Source organism: Lineus longissimus, chromosome 1 (assembly GCF_910592395.1).
Source record: "Lineus longissimus chromosome 1, tnLinLong1.2, whole genome shotgun sequence".
Taxonomy (NCBI): Eukaryota; Metazoa; Nemertea; class Pilidiophora; order Heteronemertea; family Lineidae; genus Lineus; species Lineus longissimus.
In genome coordinates this window covers 26672692-26698787 of record NC_088308.1, presented here as the reverse complement: position 1 = coordinate 26698787, position 26096 = coordinate 26672692, and the positions used below count along the sequence as shown (strand labels likewise).

The following is a 26096-nucleotide window of genomic DNA, read 5'->3' as shown; positions in this document are numbered from 1 at the left end:
TAAGAAGATTCTAATTGAAAGACTGTGTAACATGCCTGACTCTTGTCTCTAACTTGTCCTCGAATATACAAGAAACGAAAATGAAATCTACAAATACAGCATTTATTATAAATTTCCTTACACAATTGCACATGATTTACAATCACATCTCACACATTCAGACTAGATATTTCATCATACATTCATTATTATAAAGCAGAACACTCTTGAGAGTTTGAGATATACAGTAGATGATATTGAAACTCAACAATCTGAATCAGATGCTCAATGACAAGCCCCGGCCCGGGCCTGCAGAGCAATTCGCTTGGCAATTTCATTTTAAAGACAAATTCCACTCTAAGTACAGACTGATTACGTGGTATTATCATAAATTATACAACAAACAATAAACTGTACTCATAGTAGCTTCCAAGTGAACTAACATACCAACAATAATGACCCGAGTCAACCATGCGGATGTAAGCTTTATTCTAAAGGTACGACTCTGGTGTAGTTTAAGTATTTTCTAAAGCAAGTTGCCTATGAAAAAGCCTTTTTCATGCCCCAACTATCCAAACACATAGTTATATCCTCGCAACATTTCCAGCAGTTTCTGGACAACACACATGCTGTTTTCACACAGCTGACTCAACTCGAACTGATAAGTAGAGAGATATCTACAGGTGTGTGCAAAAACGATGATGTGTCTCTCTGGAGCTATAGTACATTTGATATCATACACATTTGGATATCGGACAGATGAGAACCCTTGAGCAGGGTCTACAGGCCCCTGTGAGGGTTTACAAGCATTGTAATGCTTGCGTACTAATAGAGTGGTTTCACATGATCTCATCACCTGCCATATGCTGGAGGGACAGACAAAAGCAAGCAAGCCCAAATGACCATGAGTCAAGTCAGGCACGTCAAATCATTGTTCTACCCTCCAACATCGCTGACGGAGAAAACACTAGACAGAAGTCTGTAGATCACCAAAATGATTAGCTAGCTAGGCCCTTGTGCAGTGGCTGTTACAAGTGTTTTGTCAAGACCCTTCTGTTCAGCCACACTCGACGTCCTGAATATAATGGGGAACCTGAGTCTCCCTATCAATTGTGACTCGCTCTACCAAAACTAGGCGCTTGTCGCATCTGAACTCGACAGGTTGATACGGACTTGTTGTTCATTTCCCTATTGTAGACCTTTTGTGAAATCTATTACAAACTGATTTGGTCACATTTCACAAAAGGTCTACAATAGGGAAATGAACAACAAGTCCGTATCAACCTGTCAAGTTCAGATGCGACAAGCGCCTAGTTTTGGTAGAGCGGGTCACAATTGTCCTTGATTAAACTAACCTGTCCAATCAAGGAGTGGGGTCCTCAGGAAGGGTCTAAGAGAGGTCTACAGGTCAGCATTGCTTTCATCCTTTGATTGGGTTCGAAGTCCTGAATATACTTGGTAACATTGTGCTGAACTCTGCAAACATCTTGTCCGAACAACCCTGCAAAGACATGAGATAAGACTATTGACAAACATATGAAAATACATTTTGTACTTGCAAAATCATTTCCTTCATGCATACCTATGACAGGATATCAATTAGTTTTATCAAAATACTTGTTTCCCTTTAATTAATGAAAGATTAATTATTCATTCAAACCAGAAAACATGTTGAAATGCAAGCAATAACAAGTAGTTCTATTGTCAGAAACTGTGGCATGATAATCATTAGGGAAGAGACACTACGCTATTTGAAAGGACACATACATTTAGGGGTTAACTTGTTCCTTGTTTTCTACTCATACATGCTATGATATCTGTATAATTATCAGCACCTTCTGTGCATCCACATTGATACACTTGGACACAGACACACAGAAAAAAAACCTAGGCCTATTTTATGATTAGTTTCATGAATAAATAAACACAGGTAAATAAACCAATGAATATATGAACAGGCTTCACAATCACCTGGTTCTACACATAGACCAATAGGTGAATTTGCTTCAAAATGATAACAAAATGTTAATTCAGATATACTTAGATGGTGTTTAAAAGCTTGGGTATTATGATGAAGGAGTTTTACTGTTGGTATTACCGATGATGTGGTGCACAATGGCAGGTATAACAAGGTCCCTGGTGCAAAAAAACCCATACCTCTGACAATTGATTGTTACGTCATGAGTGTGGGCTATTATCAAGGACACGTATATGGTTTAAGTAGGGCCTAGGTCTCCGTCTAATTAGATTTTAAAATGCCCAGCAGCTGTGGCACTGATTACACATCACACACAAAGGCTGATGTGGCACTGGGAGGAAATGAATATTTGCCACAATAAACAATTTTCATTTTTGTGTTTAATGAAATTTCCATGAATGATAGTCCATTCTGTTATTCGCATATGGACAGAACAATTTCCAACAGTGTGCCATCAATTTCATAAACGGAACTCGGCACAACCTTTCACGACTTGACAAGATTCAGTCTTACATCAACAATGAAAGCTGCATGCAGGGATGTGGTGGATATCTGCATGTCTGCAGAAGAAATCAGCAATAAACAGGAAATTACACATCAAAAGACAGAAATCTTCATGTCACATGCTGATATGATACGTGTCTTGATAGGGATGTACATTGGTTTCTTAAGTACTGACGTGTCTTTGGATCAGGAAGAAAGATGATATAGCCACGTAACAAGAAGAGTTTAACTTCAATGTCATATGACTAAGTAAATTGTCAAAGCTTATCATGACAATAGTTTTATCTCCACTTTGACAGATTTTATGGTTAAAATTACCATACATAATGGAGCAAAAATATTCCGAGCACCGATTCGATTTTATGATTAAAAGGAAAGGTTGTATGCATTCTGTCAATACTGACAAGATGAATGTACACATTAGTATAGGTGGAAAGTTTCCCGTATTGGTTTGATCACCAATATGACTAATGAAGAAGACAAAAATGTGATGTAGGCACATCTCTAGGACACAATCGAGATGTGGCAAGTTGAGCATATTACAATACAAGCACAATAGCTCAACAATAAAATAACAAGTTGGATTTCAATTCAGGTAATCAAGCCATTATGGCACACACTTGGAACATCCGCTTCATAAAGGACTATTGATCTGAGACCATTTTCAAATTACAAAAATACAATAGGACATTTTTCAATTGATACATGCCTAAACAAGACTATTCTTGCATGTCGTACAATGAATTGAGAGAAGATACTAATTAGGCCAGCAGATATGAATATGAAATTATGAGTATTAGTGTGCAAAGTGAGGGAAACCAGGGTTGTATTTCATTCAACAATAATCCCATTCCTCATGCAGCATGAGATAGGAGAGACCTCTATCAATGAATTTGTGTAACATAGCTGACCCATCTGGCTCCTCCCTATAGGCTCAATACCCCTACACAAATGACATGTTCCTGGAGCATGTAGACTGTTGATGTCTGTCTCACTCACCAAATACAAACTTAATGAAATAAATCACAATTCAAAACCCAAAAGTTGAAGTTTCAACCAGATTTGTTTGATCTACCCCATGGTGCACAATATTAAATGACAACAAAAGGATAACTCAGTGTATTCCAACAGTACTGAAGTAGGCTAACTATGCAAAAAAATTATTCGCAAGGAAAAGACTTCTTCACAAATTTTATAAGATTTGTGACTCCAATATGGTCAGAATAGAACTGAACTATATCATAGGACATTCTCCCATATTGGCAGCTGGTGTGTTCAACCAATTTAAGTCTAATACAAAACATATGTTACACATTTGATGCCTGAAGTGTCCGTTAGCACAGAGAGAGTGCATGTACCACATTGCAAACTACACATGTGACTTACGCAAAATGGACTCACTGGCCCAGACTGCATTGTCATTGGAATTTACATTTGGATTCTAAGATCACAAACAATAGACATTATGCCAAAGCCATTGGCTTTACATTTGACCTTGTGCCCTCAAAGTGTATGATTTTTGGACAGAATGATACCAAGGATAATACTAGTACAGTACCACATATGATTCATAAACTGCTTTGAATAGTATACACTGCCTAAATGCCTCTTTGCTTAATTTACAACGGGCAAAGGAGCCCAATCATGTGCGATCATGCTACTTCTCTCATGGACCATCGTAACAACCCAGGATTGGCAAATTGGGATGAGTTCCAATCATCACTACATACATGATCAATTCTGCAATAACATAACATGGATGGATGCATCAAAGTTTTGCTTAAAAAAGAATGGATACCGAACCAGAGGTGGTGGTTGTCTCACCAAGCGTTGCGAGGGTGGAGCTAAAATGTTGGCTGAAACTGAGGAAGCAGTTGAGGTTTTGAGTGAAATGCATCTTCACAGACGTAACCTAGGCCAGAACCTTAAACACAGTCATGACAGTATTGCCATGTTATGCCAGCATGGCTGGGGAAAGGGCCAGGTGTCTCGCCACACATGTGAAGATGCATATCAAACTAGTAGTAGGCATACCTGTTATATCAATAATACAGCTGATAGGCATCATGAGGCCAAACGAATAAGTTCTGAGAGTGACAAATGTTTTCATCAAGATTTTTGAAAACATTTTTTGGAATCAAATCATTTTAAAATTTGGTTTTCTCACTCATTTCTTAACAGGTCAACACCACATATAATAAGGGCTTCAAGAGGAGTGTTTCCACAAACTTGCCCATACAATGCTGAATGTGTCCAAACCATAAGTTTTCTTTAAATTTGTCAATAAATCATTGAATTTGTTACATCCAGACTTAACAGCTATCCAGCTTTATCAAATATGTCATCACCAATGTGGTGTAATTCAAAAGGGAAAGCTTGTAAAAACACGGTGGCACTTTGGCCTCAGTTGATTGGTTCATCTGAATATGATGATGTGGCACAATGACAGACAATGATAGACACACATGATGTAATCACTGGGAGTTACAACTTTAGTTCAGCAACAGACAGACAGGTGGAGCAAGGAATGGAGGAGACAATTTCACATGTCAATGAAACAGAAACACAAATTGTAAAACAGTTTTAACACAATGACTGCTCACTACACAACAGGAAGCTGAAATGCTACGCAAAATTGCCAATTACTTGGGACAAATGCAACAAGCACACTTACAGCCATAGGTGTTAATACTCACCCTTGGCACAATGAACTGTATTGTCCTGGAATCAGATCCGCCCCATGTAGCCATCTCCATCATGAAGCCCTTCACACATTTGAACACCAACTCGGCTCGGCGGTTACACCACTGCATTGTCATCTCCTAAAAGGTAAACAAAACATTCATTTTGAAGGTGCGTTGTTGGAACCATAATGGCACAAGCCGATTTGGTGGGTCTCTGGGACAGAACTGTCGAGCCCAGACCGACCAAGATAATCATGGCTTTGGCCTACCACCAGTTCCAGTGCAGGGTCTCTTAAGTCTAATGATTGTTAACCTACCTCAGACATGTCATGGGTGAGAAGAAGTGGAATGCTTATGGTGAAGATATCATATCTGAAACACATCTTGAGGATATTCCGGATGCCGAGTATCACCGGATGTCTGGAGGATATCTCCGGAGAATTCAAAGTCTCATCAGTGACCAGGTGAAATGCAACATGAACATCAGAAAGATTGGAATGTCTTGTGATGTAAAAGTCTCCCACAGACATTTTTGTGGTCTTGTCCTCTCTCTGAAAGTAGAGACAGTATGAAACAAAATCTCGGCAACTTTCAAACATGTGGCGATATGCTGCTATCTGTGGCAAATTGAAGGACCGAGGAGCTTCTCATACAGTCCCTGCCCTCTTGAGGTCAAGCATTGAAGCAAAAACTGGCCACAAGAGCTGTAGATTAAACCCATAACTCTGAGATTGTGAATTGAATTCCCTAACCAGTACAAAGAAGACATGACCCAGAAGTACACTATGGCACTATTCTTGAACCCTTGCAATACTTTAAATTCAATAAGTTTATGTAACTACCGGTTGACTTCCACTGCTTCCAGAGCTCTTGATACTGATCTTGTCTCCCTCCTCTAACAGTTTCTGCTGCGTCCTCCATTCATTGCCCTTTATCACATTCTGCTCAATACGTTGAAACTGTTGTTCCAGATCAGGGAAATGAAAGTCTGAAGACTGCTCACAAACTTTGGCAAACTCTGTAATGATATGAGACAGGACTTCAGTTCAGTATAATATTATCTTCTTCTTCTTTTATTGCAACATGATGGTTCAAGCCATCAAAAGTGCGAAGAATATTGTCTCATGTAATCTAAAATCAACATAAAGATTACATAACTTGACAACAACATCTATACTTTTCCTTTGATTTCCATTCGAAGTACATGTACATGTTTGTCTGAACTACCAGAACAACAACAACTTGCATTCGGGTTTGGGTGATGATCAACAAAAACAGGAACCTTTGAGGGCCAATCAAATCATTCATTTCAAAAACACAGATTCTAAGTGACCAAGTCATCAATCTGCAAATCACCAGGCAGGTCGGTGTTGGTTCTGTATTAATGGTAACACTAACCTCTCTTCATTCCTGTGTAGGAGTTGAGTCTGTTGTCAACAAGTAGCACTAAAGCGGAGAGATTATTCGAATATAACGACATGGCAGTCTGTAGCCGCTGAGGGGAAGGGATCAGCAGACCTCTGAAACAAATAAACAATAATGAATACAGACAAACCTTGGAAAGCAATTTGTCCTTTAATGTTAGATGGTCCCAATCAGCATTGGGATTACAACTAAATAGGGAATGGGTCGCTCTAGCAAAGATTTGGTACAGCTTACAGGTGTTCAGGGGTAACCGCCCATAATGGGGTCAAAGATAATGAGATCATCCCACCGAACTTGAATATCAAGTCAATACACTTACCCAACTTTGTGAGGTTTATGCCGGCATAAATCAAGAATGTCTGTGCAGAGCAACCGAAGATTATGCATGGTCTTCATTTGAGCACCTAAGAAATAAAATGGAAATACAACAAGCTTACTTTTAAAGCCAACTTCTGATACATGTTGGAAATTCAATTTCGTCACTGATAAAGCTCCAAAAACCATGACCCAACCAAACTTCCCTTCAAGGTGTATCTGCCCGGTGGCATAACATCCTAAGTTTTTCTGCAGTAGCCCGTACCTAGATGTATGGTGAAGCTTTCTTCGAGCCTGTGTTGTTGTGTGAAGACTGGTTCATCATCGCCAGCATCTGGCATGTTGTTGGTCAGTGCCCGCACTCGTTGCCTGCAGATATAAGGAAGAAACTAATTGAATTTCAAAATAACAGAAGCACAAGAACTCAGAGGAGAAAGCCTTGGTTGAGTTTATGCGCCAAACCGGTATCAGGAAGGACACAAAATATAACTTGGACATGGTGATGCTCCTGAGAAATCAGTATATTACTATATTTCGGACTTCTCGCAAGATACAAAAGATAAAGCGACGTCTGTTTTTGTCATTTGACAAATCTGAGAAACTGTACATACACGAATGATGGTGTCCCAGTGGCAGTCTGTGTGTCTTCATGGACCTTCATCACCCATTCCCTGTATTCACGTTTCTGGGTTTCTTGTTGGTTGCTCAACTCGCTCGCCCATTTACTGTCAATCATCTGAAATAGAAATGGGTTTCATTACATATTTTCATAATCTAAAGAATATCATGGACTTCTAGCCCACCTCAAGATTGACAAGAGGATGAAATTGGCCATCTTCTTCAAGAGCTTGACATGACACCAGTGTTGATGTGAATCATTCATAAACATCTGGCCAGATGGCAGCACCTAAATGCTCTTCATGTTACCGAAGGAAATCATTTTTATTCTTTTGATATTCTAAGCCCTCTGCCTCTAGGGGCTGCAGACACAAAAACTAAAAACCCCAATCGAACTGCACAAGACAATGTCTGGATCTCACCTGAGTGTTTTCAAACTGTCGCTGGGCTAACTGGTTAACCTGAGCATCAGAGTAGGCGGTACCAAGGAGGCTGACTGCCTCTTCCATCTCAGCACTTTGTCTGAAACATGCAGCATTGATCATAAATGAAAGACCAAGTTTCCTATTGTTGTTTTATATCCAGTAGCCACACCACTCGTCTAGGATAATGTACTAGAAAGGGTTTCGAGGAAGAAAATCCTGGCAATGGGACTTCACTTAGATGTGTAGTACTAGTATCAGTGTCACCCTGAACATGCCAAAAATGAATTTACCCACCTCTGCTCTAGATGAGCTAAATCTCGATCTCTCTGAGTTATGATATCTTCCACGGCTATGGCGTAAGTATGCTCCAGATTAAGTAATGTTTCTAATGCCTCAGAATGAATCAAACTGTGATAGACCTCTGAGAAGAGTTGCTCATTCGTGATCTCTTCTGGCTTGGCATATTCCTTCACTTCCTGAAGTAGAGTAAGGGAAAGATGATGACTTGTCCAGTCACAAGTCATACAGAATTGGCTGGGGCTGGGGCTAAATAATGTGTAGCAGTCTGATGCTACCCTAAGGGGATGCTTAGACAACATTTATACTATTTATAATATCAGCAGAACAATAAGGGATAATCCACATTTGGAACTTTGGGCTTTTGTAATGATGTATGGCAGTGACTTACTTGCGAAAAAGCTTTTGCCCATCGTTCCACAAGGTTATCGACGTCCACCTCACCATCCTGCACTTTCCTGATGGCTTCTACAGAGTTTTTGTCATAGAACTGCTTCGTATTTTGGTCTACAAAATCTCTTAATCTTTCCGAAAGATCTGAAATGCAGAAGGATGAATAATTTACCAAAATAATAAAAAACAATCAAACAAAACAACCTTTTGAGTGATTCTAACCACTGCTTTTTAACAACAGAGACCGTGAGGATGTTCTCCACTCTGACACCCTTGCTGAGTACAGCCATGATGAAAAGAAGGAGTGCATGTATGGTTTAATGCTCTTGATATGTATGTAGCCTACTTGTGTCCAACACTTCAGTTGGGCCTACCTTCTTCCACATAGCATGGTAGATTATGTGCTTTAACCAATCGCCCAGTCAGGTCCTCCACACTCTGTTCCATGGGAATAGTCACAGGAACGGTTAGTGTTGATGCCTGTCCTTTACAACCAAATTTAAACACAAACTCAGTTTCCATGCTTGTGGCCATGATCTCCTCTAGACTCTAGCTATGCTCTTTACCTGAAAGAAACATATGAATAGGTTTGACAACAAAGGAATGTTTTACTTAATTTTCCAAGAGTTAAACTGATCCTAAGACTAAGAGAGAATCTGAAAAAGGATTGCTAGCTCAGCCTGTCAAGCACTCAACCTCACGGCTCTAATGCATTGGCACTGCCATCAGGCCCGACTTCTTCTTTTGAATTTGATCATCATCGCAGTCGATCAGGATGAGAGAGAAGCTTTATATACGGTGTGGAACCTGTTCTGACGTCTTCTGATGTCCGTTTGATTCGCCCCACTAACCATTCTAAAAGAAATGCTCTGCTAGCTAAAGTGCCAGGATATGCACATTGCATTGGACAGTCAATGTCATAGTATGGTGCTGCTCCCCAATTTCGAGTCATCCCCAATTTCGCGAAAACCCGTTTTTTCCCGTTTTCTCGCGCGTCACTTCGTTTCCAGAGAAGAAATTTTCTGATTTTTGATTTTCATTTCGTTCCGCAAAGAAAGCGCCCAAAATGCGTCCTAAACAGGCAAGCAATTCTCTAATTACGTTCAAAACACTGGGTCAATACCTAGGATCATGCACACGACACAGAAACACAACAATCAGTCGCGCATGCGCAATACCCCGCGAAAATGGGGGAGCCGCTTCGGATTTGTTTTGGTCTGCATCGATCTTTCAGTGAGCGATTTCAAGATTAATTCACGCTTAAAACATCCACGCAGCACCCCAGATATTTCGTTATTGATCTCAAATTTCGTAATAAATAAGCTTTTGCGTGTATGGAATCGCTGGAAGCTAGTAAATCTGCACTTAGTGATAAGACCCGCGAAAACTGGCTCCTACATGATACAAACAATGCAGTGCATTACTTCCTACAGTACACTCATGCAGTACACTACTGTGTAGGCCCCTATTTCATTTTCTGTCACTGAACTTTCTGTGCTTTTCAAACAACATTTCTACACGATCGCAGCAACCAATAGCTCAAAAGTCTTCAAGAAGTATAAAGACTTGTATTCAATACCTTTAATTGTTAATGTGATGTGAGATTGGGCAGAAAATCATAGTTTTAGCTGCCAAAATTTCATGCAGACACTTTTTCCGCCATCATCGCAATGCATTCTGGGACTAAAAAAAACTAGGTCATCGGGGTAACATGGCAGAAGGAAATCGGTCACCCAACAGGCCGGTGGAAAATCCTCCAATGGCTGGTAAGTTTTTCATATTCTTGTGCATATTTTGTCTTATTTGATAAAAGTACCATCCCTAGTTCCTATATTCCAAATTTGGTGGAAATTGAGGCAGTCTACGATGTGATTCCACCACCTTATTTCGAGACGTCTGGACGAAAACATTTTCTTGCTTTGTTTAGAAAATAGGTCACCTTCAATCACTTCATAGATTTCCTGAATAAATCATGATGGTTGCTAAAAGCCCCTGTTTCTTTGGCTTCCTTTTTTTCCCTTCTCATACTGATATTCAGAGGTATAGTGTAGATGAATATAGCCTCTTGAATCCTTATTTATGTACTCATTTATTTTGACAACCAGGACAACTTCACTCCAGGCTGGGCCATGTCTGAAATCCCAGAAAGTAGGTCAAGTCAATAATGTTACTTATCTGATTGTTTATTCTTGCAATTTGCCAACAAATTTAAGATTTTTATTTTCACCACCGGATATGATTGTCAAATGCACAAAATTAAAGCGCTTGTGATTATTTGGCCGTTTAGAGAGGGCGTTTGGAACTGGGCCTTGAAAACATTCTACAATCATTTTGTGTACACTTTTGGATGTTGCCCGTTGCACCCTCCATGCAAAAACACTGAACTTAATACAGCAGTGTCTGTCCGTCATTGTCTTATTTCACACTTCCTTATGGTCTTGACTTTTTATGACCATGAAGTTTTGAAATTGTGAGGGACTAATTAAATAAGTATTTGTAATTATGTAGCCTGATTGGTGGTGGTACTGGTGGCTGGTACTGGTAGTTATCACCGAACCGCCACATGCAGACCTGCAAATCACTCAAGTGGAACAGTATATGTATCATCAGAAATTTGAGAAGTCCCTGATCTTTACCCATCTCATTGTCGAATGATGACGAGTTCTTCTACATCATGTCCCTGATAATGCATGTCAGACATAGGCCTGCATGTCTGTACTCTTTTGAAAATCTTATAGTGTTACTCGCATAGGTAGATCAACATCAGGCCAACTATCTATCTCAACTTGGCTGTCATGGTTTTGATGTAGCACTGAATAAATTCATGAGAATATTAGGTTTTCAACTCATGCTTGATAATTGGTCTATATTGTTTTGACCCAGTTTGATTTTATCATTCATCAGCCCCTTATTAAACTCCATTTTCAGGAATTGTGTAGGTGTTTTGATCAATAGACCTACTAATTCAATAAAATTCCCTATATTACACAAAAATACAAATTGGGTCAGGCTTGCTTTTGTTAAGATTGGTGCATTTAACCTAGATTTCTGTTTCATTTGTTTGGAGTACAAATAAGTCTATTCTCAATCATTTGAAAAAAAACCCAAAGGGTGCCAGGCCTAATTTCTCTATTAATATTGGCTTTCTTCCAGTTTATTGTAGTGTGTCTGTAATGACCTTATTCACTTGAGCTGACATTTTAGAACTTTGGTGCAGAAAGGGGTTTCTTTGATTTGCTCAACCCCAGATGATATTTTTCTCAACACTGCCCAATGTAGAGGTAGGATGAGGGCATTGGCAGTGGCACACAAAGTTTGTTCATGTCTTGCTACATGATTAGTGACCAGATCATCCCTAACAACAACTCATGAATTATTGACAAAAACATGACCAGTTTGGAATTTGAGATATAACATCAGTCGGGGATGTCCCAGGGATTCGGATCAATCATGTTAATTGTTACATAATTTGACATGTATGTGGATATTGGTGCCAATCTATTTGATTTTATGATATAATTGAGCAATGAGTTGTTATCTTTTCAGATGACCAAGAGCAGGTTCAGGTCATCCAAGTTGAGGAGGGTAGTCAAGAGGTTACCATTCAGAATGTACAGCTGTGTGAGGAGGTCGGACCCCATGACGGACAAATGGAGGAAGTCCAGGCCGTAGTTACTAATCCAAGTGGCGAGGTGGTCCAGCAAGGCCCGCCAATCATTCAGCAGGTCCACCGGGTGGTTCCGGCTGGTGCTATCAATATCATTGCCAACCAAGTTGTAGCCTCCGCTTCTGAGGGAGGAGTCAGCACTCAAGCTTTTGTCCCTGCTCCTGAAGGAGGTGTTAGCACTGTCATCACTTTGAAAGGTACGTTGGTTGAAAAAATGATGGTAACTATTTCTTATATGATGTTGCAGTATCATGTCCTACTCCTAGAGTGCCTACATCATGGCCTACATTCTGGAATTAATTCATAATAGATTTTGACCTACATTATGAAAAGGAGTTTGATATGGCTTTTTAAACCATCCGCTTATACCATAGTCAATAGCATGGCCTGGAATATGCCTCCACAGCTCCTGTTTTATCTGAATCTGCCTACCCTATTATTGTCAGTAATTTTTTTCTCTGCTCTATTCTTAAATCATGCAATGCAATGCAATGTTAAAACATGAAATCTTGCTCGACATCAAGTGTAGGAGTGGCTTGTTGAGGTTCCTTGGTACAAACATTAAACCCAGTGGGTTCAGCTATTTTCAGAATCTGACAGGTAAACACATAAATAAATGTTATACCTCATTCAGAGATAGACAGGCTGGATAAGTGAGGATATATATCAAAAGCTGCAAGTAGTGATTTTTTTGTCTTGTGACCAGAATAACCATTGAAACTGTGACAGTGGTAACAGGCAAAATTTCTATTCGAAGTGTTCCATTTTGCTAGAAATTATTTGATGGACTAGGCCTAGTACTCGATACAATACCGAATGTGCGATGTCAGCAATTTCGCAGATTTTTGCATATGTGGATGCAGAAGCCACACAAGACCCACCCAAGCCACTTTGATGATAATACAATACATGACTTGTGTATGGTCACGTGGAAAAGGCAATTGTCAATTACAAAGCTATGTACCATTACCAATGGAATGCAAAATAAGTTACCCAACCAAGAATGCTGTTTTGTTTTGTGTTTCTATTCTGAATTGTGCATATTGAACACTATCATTTCAGATGGCCAGGTTGTGCAAGAAGTATCTGGTATACAGCAGGTGACTATTGGACCAAGTGCTTCAAATGTTGGTCAAGTGCCTGTTGCTGCATATGGTAAGTTCAACCCTAATCAACACTTCACTGCCACTGCTGGTAGGATTCCCCTTGGCTGGCTCAGAGATGAAATTTAATGGCCGTTCAATATGACAAAAGATCCATCGAAGACATTTTTGCCACATTCTTCTGAATCATTTGAGAAGTCCGGGCTTCCACTGGCTGTAGTCATGGTTGTATAATGGAATAAACTACATGTAAATGATAGGAAAAGCAACGCTTGTGAAATTGCTTTTAATTTGATTTCTTTGAGATATAATCGGAAAGCCATCAGATGTGGAGGATTCTCCTGGCTTTCATGTGAAAATCAATATGGACTGGGCTTATAGCTATATGAGGCTTGTGAGCGCTGCAAAATGATATGTTTTTGGTGAGAAGTCAACTAATATATGTTTGTTATTGTTCATTTCATTTGATGGGTGGGGAGAAGTAACGCTAACTGAAGCATTACTTCTCGCTGCCCATTAAAAAAAAATTTCTTAAAAAAAATTTTTGAAAAAAATTTCTGAGCCATCGCTAGGGTCTGAACCTGGGGTCCTCTACATGGTAGCCACAGACCCTGCCACTACACCACTGAGGAGTTCACACTCTTATCATGTTTTACAAGGGATATGAATGATTTGTATTTTTTGATGTGGAGGGGATTAGCTCTCAATAACAATGCTGACAGCCAGGCCAGAGATAGATCCCAACTGGATCCGGCTTTGTATTGTGTCACTGCCAATGATCAGTGCCTTCTTCACTTAATCCAATATCCATGTCATGCATGTACATTGTAGTGAATTGCTGATAATGATTGCTAGTTGCTTCCAATTTCATTTATTTCTACTCTGAATTTACAGATTTGTTTGTTTAAAATTAAATGACAAAAAAGGGTTTGGATTTCTTTGATTGAGATATAATCGGAAAGCCATTAGATGTGGAGGATTCTCCTGGCTTTCATGTGAAAATCAATATGGACTGGGCTTATAGCTACATGAGGCTTGTGAGCGCTGCAAAATGATATGTTTTTGGTGAGAAGTCAACTAATATATGTTTGTTATTGTTCATTTCATTTGATGGGTGGGGAGAAGTAACGCTGACTGAAGCATTACTTCTCGCTGCCCATTAAAAAAAAAAATTCTTAAAAAAAATATTTATTTTAAATTTCTGAGCCACCGTTATGGTTTGAACCTGGGGTCCTCTACATGGTAGCCACAGACCCTGCCACTACACCACTGAGGAGTTCACACTCTTATCATGTTTTACAAGGGATATGAATGATTTGTATTTTTTGATGTGGAGGGGATTAGCTCTCAATAACAATGCTGACAGCCAGGCCAGAGATTGATCCCAACTGGATCCGGCTTTGTATTGTGTCACTGCCAATGATCAGTGCCTTCTTCACTTAATCCAATGTCATGCATGTACATTGTAGTGAATTGCTGATAATGATTGCTAGTTGCTTCCAATTTCATTTATTTCTACTCTGAATTTACAGATTTGTTTCTTTAAAATTAAATGACAAAAAAGGGTTTGGATTTCTTTGATTGAGATATAATCGGAAAGCCATCAGATGTGGAGGATTCTCCTGGCTTTGATGTGGAAATCAATATGGACTGGGCTTATAGCTATATGAGGCTTGTGAGCGCTGCAAAATGAAATGTTTTTGGTGAGAAGTCAACTAATATATGTTTGTTATTGTTCATTTCATTTGATGGGTGGGGAGAAGTAACGCTGACTGAAGCATTACTTCTCTCTGCCCATTAAAAAAAAATTCTTAAAAAAAAATTTTTTGGAAAAAAATTTCTGAACCACCCTTAGGGTTTGAACCTGGGGTCCTCTGCATGGTAGCCACAGACCCTGCCACTACACCACTGAGGACTTCTCACTCTTATCATGTTTTACAAGGGATATGAATGATTTGTATTTTTTGTTGTGGAGGGGATTAGCTCTCAATAACAATGCTGACAGCCAGGCCAGAGATAGATCCCAACCGGATCTGGATTTGGATTGTCTCACTGCCAATGATCAGTGCCTTCTTCACTTAATCCAATATCTATGTCATGCATGTACATTGTATTGAATTGCTGATAATGATTGTTAGTTGCTTTGTTTGTTTGAAATTAAATGACGAAAAAGGGTTTGGATTTCTTTGAGATATAATCGGAAAGCCATCAGATGTGGAGGATTCTCCTGGCTTTGATGTGAAAATCAATTTTGACTGGGCTTATGGGGCTTGTGAGCGCTGCAAAATGATATGTTTTTGGTGAGAAGTCAACTAATACATGTTTGTTATTGTTCATTTCATTTGATGGGTGGGGAGAAGTAACGCTGACTGAAGCATCACTTCTCTCTGCCCATTAAAAAAAAATTCTTAAAAAAAAATATTTTTGAAAAAAATTTCGGAACCATCCTTAGGGTTTGAACCTGGGGTCCTCTGCATGGTAGCCACAGACCCTGCCACTACACCACTGAGGACTTCACACTCTTATAATGTTTTACAAGGGATATGAATGATTTGTATTTTTTGATGTGGAGGGGATTTGCTCTCAATAACAATGCTGGCAGCCAGGCCAGAGATAGATCCCAACCGGATCTGGATTTGGATTGTCTCACTGCCAATGATCAGTGCCTTCTTCACTTAATCCAATATCTATGTCATGCATGTACATTGTATTGAATTGCTGATAATGATTGTTAGTTGCTTCTTAATTTTATTTATTTTTACTCTGAATTTACAGCTTTGTTTCTTTAAAATTAAATGACAAAAAAGGGTTCGATTGAAAGGGAACAAACTAGATCATTATGTATTTCATCAGAGGTAGAATAGAAAGAAATGTTCTATTCTTATGTGCATGTCAGACGTTATGTCAAAAATATAGATTGAACATTTATTTGATAAGAACAATTAAGGTGCAGAATGGTTGAAATTGCCATTCATTTGTGCTGCTTTTGTTTCTTTGAGTGGCTCGATGACTAATGGTATCAAATATTCCTCAGTGTGAGTGCAGAACTAGATGACCCAAGATCAATAATAGACACACTACATGTACATGTACCTTGACAGTCGAAAAATTTTAAAAACTTGCTATTCGTGTCATTTGAGTGCAGAATTTTAATAAATAGCTTGATATCTTTTGTTCCATTTGAATGGAATTTGGGAAAGTTGAATACAAAACACAACAAAATAACTGGGCAATTATGTCATCGTTCGATTGAAATTTCTTCCGAACCACTCAGCAAAGTTCATTGGCCTGAAATATGGAAAGCAGCGGTTGAATGCATTCTCCCTGATGGCATTGAGTGCTTCCTCGTGCGATAATATCGAAATAAAAAGTGAGAGTACTTCATATCGCGTTGGAGAGGGGGAACTTTTGAGTATGATGTCGGTGAACTTAAAATCAGACATGACTTTTGTACTCCTTCACCTGATTTTTTGGTGATCGCTCATTATGTGAACTGCACTGGATCCCTCCAGAAGAAAGAGGTCAAGTGCTCTCCTCTCTGATGTCAGACTAATTATCACCCTGTAAATATACACCAGGCTGAACCCGTCTCAGCAAGTTCAAATCAAGTTGCGGTTATGAGAGTCTTAAGTGATGACTCTTCCAGATAAGGCATTGATCTCCTTTGTCATTTGTTAATCCATTCAAAGTCACTTGCGAAAATACTGAAATGTACCAATATTTTGGTTGAAAATAATGAAAAAACAAAAAATTTTATAAACAGTTCCAGATAGCCCCCTTTGGGAAGAGTTGGCAATTCTGAGTACAACATACGTTTGGGGGGGCGCTAAGTTTTATGAAGGGGAATCAATGCCTACTCCAAGATGACATCATTCGATTTCATAATCTGAAAAACAGGGATTGGAAATGAATGATCTTTAATTGAATGCTTGATAAATAGATTTTTATAAAATCTAGAAATAGAATCTGTGTGGGCTTGCCTGATCTCTTTAATTTTCGTTGACCTTGGATTGTGACCTGTCTGTTTTTGTCGGCTCCTATTACCTCTCACAGCATGTTAATTGGTGTGTTTTGCTACGATATTGATTACTAATACTCAAACAGATCATGTTAGCTCTCAATCTCATATCTGCTACCTGTCCGTGCGCTCAATATGATGGATGTAATGCCGATGGTATTGATTGATAGCTGACACCATTATCTCTGAGGCGTAATGCTATCTATCTGTTGTGGTTGCATGACAATGGTGGATTCTGATTGTTTTGTTAAAAATATTCGTTTTTCACTCCAATCGAAAATGTTATCTCCATGATCTCCGGCTATTCTATGAGCAGATATGTTGATCCAGATTGACTCAGCGATGTCTGACAATGCGAGAATATTTAGTATTTTCTCCATACGGCCACTTCAGATGAAACCTATAAGTGCATGTACAGAAGAACCTCTCAATTCAGCACACCCTTGGCGCTGACATGCTGTCCAGAATTGAGAGGTGTCCTGAGTACGGAGGTCTTATTGTGTAGAAATGACCAAAACTACTGTCCCTGATAGAGAGGGTATCCTGCTAACCGAGGTGTCCGCTATAGTGAGGTTCTGTATTCTATTTTTAATCTGTCTATGTGTCTTTGTGTCGACTCTCATGCATTCAGTTGATCTGAATATTCACTTTGATCTGACTCTTGTTAAGGCCACCAGGGGTCTATGTTTGATAAGGTATTTTGGGCTGCATCACGCCATTTCTAAAAGGAATTGTTATTATCGGTGCTGTCTGTTCTTTGTTGATAGTTATTTGCATACACTATTTGAACTTGCTGATGATACCTTGCCTTTGGCTTCAAAGCAAATGTCAAATATAGTTGGCTCAGTTAAACAGGGATGAATTTTTATATCAATAAAACAATATAAAACCATTGGCATTTTGTATCATATCAGTTCAACGAGATGAAGCCCTAGATCACGCCTGAGGTCACCAACCATTAGACTAGAGGTTGTGGTGTTGCAAACCACTTTATTTTTGCAAACTTGATATTTTTGTGTGAGATGATAGAATCAGATTCAATACTTCTTGTTGCCTGTGTTCATGCAGTTCCTTCTAAACTCTTCACTATAATCCACAGAATACAAGAATGTCCAGTGCCTGACCTTTATGAGCAATAGTTCCCATTTCATCTGCTAATTGAATGCCGCTGGGCAAGACCAGCTAAAAATGTGATTATGAGTGATATTACTTGATGAGAGCGAGACGCTGTGGGCATTGCTGATCCCTAGGGTGCCAACAAGTGGGCAAACTCATCGCAAACAGAAATTGGCTTTCCCTTGGTTGACATTGCCTCAGACCTTTTTATGCGATGTGTTCAATTTTCAGGATAGAAAAACCAGATAAGGCAAAAGGATTTCATAGCGGTTGGTCTATTTTCTTCTCATACTGACATTTATTGGTACTTCCCCCAAAAACAATGGTGATCTGGCACCAGTAAGGTTTAAATATCCTGACATTTCTTGACTTTGTCATGTTTTTTGGTCTCCTTCCCACTCTTTTTTACAGGTACATGTAACCCCTTACGTGGATGCTTCACACTTTTATTAGTGTTTAACAACTTGGTATTGAATAACAATACATTCCAGGTTGGTGGATTTGTGACTGTCACTGTCAGTGAGTTCAGTCTGGTTTATGGTTTATATTTTCCTCCAAGGTCATGGTTATATGACATTTTTACATAAATGTCATTCCAATTTGAGGCAAACATGCTGTACATATATTTGCACTTCTCATAAAAGTCGATAAATGTCTATTGACGATATACATGTCTATTGACAACTAAAGGCACCTGTCAACAAATCCCTCGACACAAATGGTTGCTTCCCTAGTATCAAACAAAGGAAGGAGAAGAACAGAGCTGAATGATAATTGTAGCTGAAAGCTTTGAACATCAGTATGCGGAAGGGAATGGTGACTTTGTAAAAACCCTCTCTTTGATTGTCTGGAGGGATTTCTCTGTACTCCGGTGGCTTTATGCGATGGTTGATAATGCCAAAGGTTTGCTGTCATTGTGGGGTTGTTTCTTGATGTGATTGGCAAGGTGATGGTGATGGTAATTTGGCCTTCACTGATACAAAGAGTCAGTTCTGGATCATAAAAGGGAAGTTGGCTTTATATCCTTTGACATGTTTGAGTCGGTATGCCCTTTATGCCCTTCTTCACTTTATCGGTAATCAATCCGTAACACATTAATTCACATGCAATATCTTAAAATAGAGTTGATTCTATTTTCATCTTCTTGACGACTTTTTGAGCCTTCTTCTAGGTCACTGAGACTTGGAAGGTCATCAAATTGTGAAATGTACTTAGAAAAATTGGCGAAAATTGTATCAGCTGGGAAGATTTACCTGTGTATTCATCACCTATTGTTGTCCTTGAACTTTTCAATAATGACGAAGAAGCTTGGAAGTTGAGAACATAAACTCACTCTAAAGAAAGCTATTGTTACGCATTTAAGAGTGCAACTAATATGTTCCAAAAACATCATTGATTTATTGTGCTTTTGATATTTTGAAAGAGAATCAGTGATCATAAATGTTTCACCCTAGCAAAGTTCATGGCCTTAGTTTGAATTGAAAGCAAGATCAGGGCTCAAGGACACCGTTGCAGAATGTCACCATAATCTTTGGTCCCCAAGCTATTGAAATGGAGGAAACCTTACACTGTTGAGAGTTCAATGGGAGGTAACTGGGCCATGTCCCTGGCCGCTGATCTTGAAGGAATCCAATCAGATATTGGTGTTTGCTTAGGAGAAGGTGCTTCGAGCGGTAGAAGATGCGCTACAATATTGATATTTGCTGGATATATCTTGGATATTAATGTGATCACTCTCTCTCCACTGATTGGCTGATTATATTATCTGAACCGGTGATGGGCGTAGTGTCACTTGGCAGAGGTCTAGTGTAGAGCACTGTTTGTGGCAAACTTGTGAATGAGCAGTAGAATCATTCGGTATGTATTGGCAGGTAGTTTTTTATTAGCTCACCTCTTAGCAGAGGTGAGCTTATCCCATACCGTGGCGTCCGTCGTCCGTCGTCGTCGTCGTCGTCGTCGTCGTCGTCGTCGTCGTCGTCGTCGTCGTCGTCGTCGTCGTCCGTCGTCCGTTAGCAGGGCACGTTTCGTAACTGTTAGAGCTATTGAGTTGAAACTTGGTACACATGTACCCTTATGTAATGACACCTGGGAGACCAAGTTTCGGTCCGATTCGTTTCATGGTTTGGCCACCAGGGGGACAAACGTTAAAAGTGAAAATATGCAATATCTCCCTTAATAGTAGTCGGGAAATTTTGAAAAAAATATGGTAGGTACTTCTAGCAAAGGTGCATCATATATCCTCCGGGTTTTTGATTTGACCTCCTTTTCAAGGTCACAGAGGTCAAATGGTGTAAATTAGCCGTTAGGATGTAACGATGGCACGTTTCTAAACTGCAATGACTATTGATACCAAATTTGGTACACATTTACCCCTTAGTCAGGTGATCTCAGGGACCAAAGTTTGGTCCAATATGATTCACCACTTGACCACCAGGGGGCAAAATCCAAAAACCTTAAAAATGTGATTATTCCTTAACTTCTTGCCCGATTGCCACCAATTTGATATCATGGGTACATCTAACCACCATACAGTATATGTCAAATAGGTTTTTAATTTGACCTTCTTGTCAAGGTCACAGAGGTCAAATGGCGTAAATTCGCCGTCAGGCCGTAACTATGGCACGTTTCTTAACTGCAATGACTATTGATCACAAATTAAGTACACATGTACCCCTTGGTCAGGTGATCTCAGGTACCGAAGTTTGGTGCGATCTGATTTGCCGTTTGGCCTCCAGGGAGGGGGCCAAATCCTAAATTCTTCAAAATGCCATTATTCCTAGTAATGACTTGCCCGATTGGCACCAATTTTATATCATAGGTACATCTAATTCTAACAACCATTCAATGTGTCACCCGGGTCTTCTTTGATTTGACCTACTTTTCAAGGTCACAGAGGTCGAATGTAATGTAAATTGGCCATTTTGGGGAAATTGTAATTGCTTGGACCTACATCAAACCTAACACTACATGACACAAGACCATGCTCTTTATCCATCTTTCCTCCACATGAGGTGAGCACAATGGCCCTGGCCATTTCATTTTGCAAACAGTCGTGCACATGGAGTATCATACATGTGCAAAAGTTTCCATCCCAGATCTATTGATTGGGCCGTTGTGGAATATTTGATACTTACACATGTAATCTCAGTCATAGATTCTACGATGGAAACCTTTGCCTGTGTTGTAATCAAATCGATGTGTCATTTCCTTGCCTTCATTTTCTCCCCCAGACACTACCATGAACCCTTGAAACCTGGTCGACCATCGCTGAAATAACTCTCAGTTTTCTTTCCTCTCACTATTGCCCTTTGGTTGACTCTGGTGGACAATTTATTCTGAACTGGAATAAGATCTTTCTACACCCTTCCTCTGTCCTCTTGCCCTTCCTCCCTGATGACTCTATGTTGAACCCTTGGCACCTGGTGGATGTTCGCAGGACTAGAATATCGATACCAACCCAGATAATCAAATATGATCAATTGTCTTGTTGTCACCACGGTGTTATTGCCATTGAGGGAATCTTCCCCAGGTTCTGATATATATCCATGTGAACTTGTGACCTCTCCCTCAGCTGTGGAGCTATTCAAGGACAGGTAAGTAATAAAGTTAATAGTCTTGTAGATGGTGGAGACAATCACCTAGCGATTGGTCACATCGTACAGAATGATGGGTATTCTAGCATGTCCTTTGAGAGCAAACCAGGCAAATCATACGAAGATATCATTGTTTCATGCATCCCCATCCTCTGAGATATGGAATGATTGACCTTGGAGCTGTGACCTTGACCTCCAAGGTCACTGTTATCAGAGTTAAATAAAGCTGGGATTGTGCCTTGCCCATCATGCCATGCTTGACCTTGAGATTCTGATGTGAACAAGGTTGATTTGACCTACTAGTACAAAAGGCCCACTCTTCCTTTCATTTAAGAATGAGAGCTGCTTGTGCAGGAAACACCATCACATCACACTACCAGGAGAATGATTTAAAGCCAGAAATGGAGTAGACTAGCAACCCGAGCATTCACATAGGTGAACTGGTTTATAGTATTTGGTTCAGAAAAGTGGTTCACCTGACCTGATTATGCATCAACCTATTTACTCAATTTCTAAATGGTTTACTTCTTTTCCCCAGCGCATCATACTCAGACAGAATATCACAAATTGTACTGTATTGAGATTTATGATTCAGCTTTGAAGAGCAGAACAATTCATAGTCTTTTTGAGCAAGAATTTACAAACTGGAACCTTTTGACAGCCGAGCTGGAAGTGGAAAAACATAAATGGCTATTAGGCCTATATTCTTTGGTGAGAACAGAAAAACTGATGACTTCATGGAACTTGCAGGCTTGCATGCCTACATTTGCCTTACTTTTTCTCAGGTTACACCAAAGAATGCGTTGTTTGTAGGCACAGAAGTAAAAAGATCCTCTAGATTCAGCAATCTAAGATCACTTAATCGGTTACTACAAAGGCCAAGCCGCAACATGATGTTGTTGCATTGGACAGTGCCTATCCAAATAGGGTAATAAGTTGAATGACACGAAAAGACTCAAGTGCACAATATCTCTCGTTTCTTGAACATTCTGAAGCAGTCTTCGATCGTTGAATCTAGAGTATATACGTATTCTTAGAATTATCAAAAGTGAAGAAAAAATGCTGTTGGTCATGTTCAGCAATCTAAAAATCGATTTTAAATCTGTTTTCATATGAATTGACACACCTGTCAACTTGAATATTATTTAACTATTTCTTGTCGGACATGATAAGTACTTCGCACCGAGATCTCGGTGTGGCAGGATTCAGATATTCTGTTGTTGTGTATGCACCGGAGTCCCTTGCTGCAGTTCGAGCTGGCAGGATTTTGAGTAGAAGTCATTGACCTGTTTTACGATTGATCCTTCCCGCGTGAGTGCACTGCCTCTTGCTATATAATGCAACTCAGTGATGGAGTACCAATCAGTGTTGGCCTGACAGTTACATGTGACTGACTGTGCTTCAGGACCTCGGGAAAACATACTCATTCAGATCATCGGATTGGACATTTTGGATTTTCTTGCCAACTTTTGGGCGAGAAATGGAAGCAAGGCTTGGATTTTGTAGCATTGCTTCAAAAATGTTACAATTGTAATTGTATGACTAGAAACTGGATACAGAACCACTTTCCGTGAATTAGCCATTAAATCCCCGTTTTCACTGAACACCTTCCTTATAAGGGCAGTGTTTTTCAGTCCCAACAGTCTACTTTATGGAGAGGTTTTGCTGTCGAAGCACTTTTGAATCAAGGCTGTGCATTTTCCTAGGCACCATGTGGTAATTGTTGACTATCACATATCCGAACAGACATGAAGTAAGCGGATGAACGAATTAAAATCAATTTGCTGGGAGCTGTACATATCACATCAGTGTGCCTCGATTTTGTGGTTTAGGCTTACAAGAAAACCACAAGCTCCAGCCATACCCTGACCAGTGAATATGTTCAATTGGTCAATCTTTCTCATGTTTTTCCACGTAGGCATACTTGTAGGCCTATTAGGCAAATTCACCACTTTTCATCATCTGGTTAAGTAGATTTCCCATCAATCAACTGCAACTGTTGCTGTTTCACCTGTTCTTTATTCAGTTGTTATATCGTGCATCATACTGGCGACATTATCCTTCTCGTAGCAGACTACATCAACTTATCAGTTGATTATCAATGGACATATCGAACTGACTGAACCAGTCTTTGACAGTACTGATGTATTGATTTGTTAGTTGAGGACAAACTACCAGATGAGGAGTTGATTAACCGTCCACGTGCTACTTCTTTGAAATTACCTTTATTTGAGGCTTCCAACCAGGACATTCATGCTTTCTTCAAATATCTGACATTATTATTGACTTGGAGACACAGGTGGAACATCACTCCGATTTGGCTCAGGCTTGCAGTGCCATATTCATTACTTGTCAGCCCTGTTCATGGCAATTCCAAAGGAAGTGAATCTGGCAGGATTATGAAGGAGAAAACATTTTGTGGGTATCCTATCTTCCTAATTTAAAACCAAATAGGGAACTGGTCTTAATGTCAATTCAGACTTAAGTTACAGTTCTGATGCTCCCTGTCTTTCGTTGACTTTTTAACATTATTGTGTGTAATCATTTTATGGTGTTGATCGGACTGCTGATGTCGTTGTCAGTGCATTCGGATGTGATAGCGATGGATAATTCTCCTGATGAAAAACTAGATATCCCGCGCACCATTCAGCAGAGTGCAGACATCTGGCTCGAGAGTTTAGGCAATTATTGTGGTGAGTAATTTGAAGGTTTGTCTATTTTCTGTCCTTTTTAATGGCATTTTGTAAAGAAAGTGTGTGTATTGATGGAATTCCGCCATTTATGGTCCAAAAGCTGTTTTAGTTGAAATGCCAAATTGATTTGAGTCGCTTAATGGTCTCTGTTATGGGACGTCTGTCTTTGAACTAGGTCAACAGACTCTAGGTAATTAGGGGGGGGTTGGTTGATTATCACTTTTTGCTACATCTATGAAATTGTAAATTTGCAGTGCTTGCTCGGGCTTTTATTGACCAATAATAGCTGCAGTTCTTCAAGTGCAGATGTCACACTGTCTGACAACAGTGTCAATGAGAAGAATTTATGCCATATTTGAACTATTCGCTTCATTCATTTCATACTCTGAATAATAATGATTGACAGCATGAATGGTGGTGTTTAGAGCCCAGTGGGGTAACTGAGATGTCATGTGAGGACAGGGAGATGTCCTCTGACCCTGAGCCTTGTTTACGGCTTTCTATTAGCAAGGTGATACAATAGAACGCAGAGCATTTATAAAAGCTCCATTCATCCGGGAGAACCTGGTTGGTCCTGTTGCTTCATTACACAGCATAGCATAGGGGTAGGTGATGAAATTTGGGATGGGAATGTTCCGCTTCTCATTTTGAAGTTATTGCTGATTCGATGTCGTGTTAACATTCCTGTTCCCTGGTGCTATCGTTGGCTGTTATCCTTTTTGTCGCAAGTGCACCTTCAGAGACTCTCAATGTGAGTATGGAAGGTTTTTATCGGGATCTTGCATGGTCATCTACATTAGTTGTACTGGTGTAGAATGGTGTGTGGTTTTATTATCTGCAGCAACTGTCCCTGTGGACTTTTTGTGCGGAGTGTATCATGCTCATCACCCATGGGGATCATGCTCATCACCCATGGGGGATCATGCTCATCACCCATAGGGGGATAAGCCTAAACTCCGATGATGACTTGGTGACACAGAAATTTTTGGCGGCTACTTGCACCTCTGCTGTACTTTACGGTATGGTAAAATGAGTTAATTTATGGCCAATTTTATAAAATGGCTTTATTGCCTCAATTAAATCAATAAATGGCTTAAAGATTTTCATAATATTGTATACATATATATATATTCGTGCGACATGCTTATCTCAATGTAACTCATGTGTGACCTTTTGATGCTTCTGTAACAGTTCACTCAGGGGTTAGAGATTACTCAAAGGTCAGGCAGTCCGGTGCACCATGCAGCATAACTCACTTCTTTTCACTTGAAAGGTTCAGGAGACGTTC

At 39.7% G+C, this 26096-nt stretch overlaps 2 protein-coding genes across 3 annotated transcripts in view; one reads left to right on the top strand and one right to left on the bottom strand.

Annotated features, from left to right (window-relative positions):
* Positions 1–1179: 1179 nt before the first annotated feature.
* Positions 1180–10286, bottom strand: LOC135482507 (protein C12orf4 homolog). The gene is made up of 13 exons (XM_064762586.1): positions 10198–10286; positions 8993–9184; positions 8617–8762; positions 8223–8404; positions 7926–8025; positions 7497–7621; positions 7151–7254; positions 6890–6974; positions 6544–6665; positions 5988–6163; positions 5463–5696; positions 5158–5283; positions 1180–1480 (listed from the first exon to the last, which is right to left on the bottom strand). The coding sequence occupies exons 2-13, from the start codon at positions 9150–9152 to the stop codon at positions 1400–1402; spliced, it is 1641 nt and encodes a 546-aa protein (XP_064618656.1). The 5' UTR covers positions 9153–9184; positions 10198–10286; the 3' UTR covers positions 1180–1399.
* Positions 10287–10337: 51 nt separating this feature from the next.
* The window catches only part of LOC135494959 (uncharacterized), a 48840-nt gene continuing 33081 nt past the window's right edge, over positions 10338–26096 (top strand). The window contains exons 1-3 of one of the 2 annotated variants that reach the window (XM_064783332.1): positions 10338–10384; positions 12165–12482; positions 13348–13440. In XM_064783332.1, the coding sequence (XP_064639402.1) occupies positions 10378–10384; positions 12165–12482; positions 13348–13440 (418 nt within the window). In that variant the 5' untranslated portion in view covers positions 10338–10377. Of the gene's footprint in view, positions 10385–12164; positions 12483–13347; positions 13441–24590; positions 24809–26096 lie in introns of those variants that run through there. The other variant, XM_064783339.1, reaches the window with a different exon arrangement.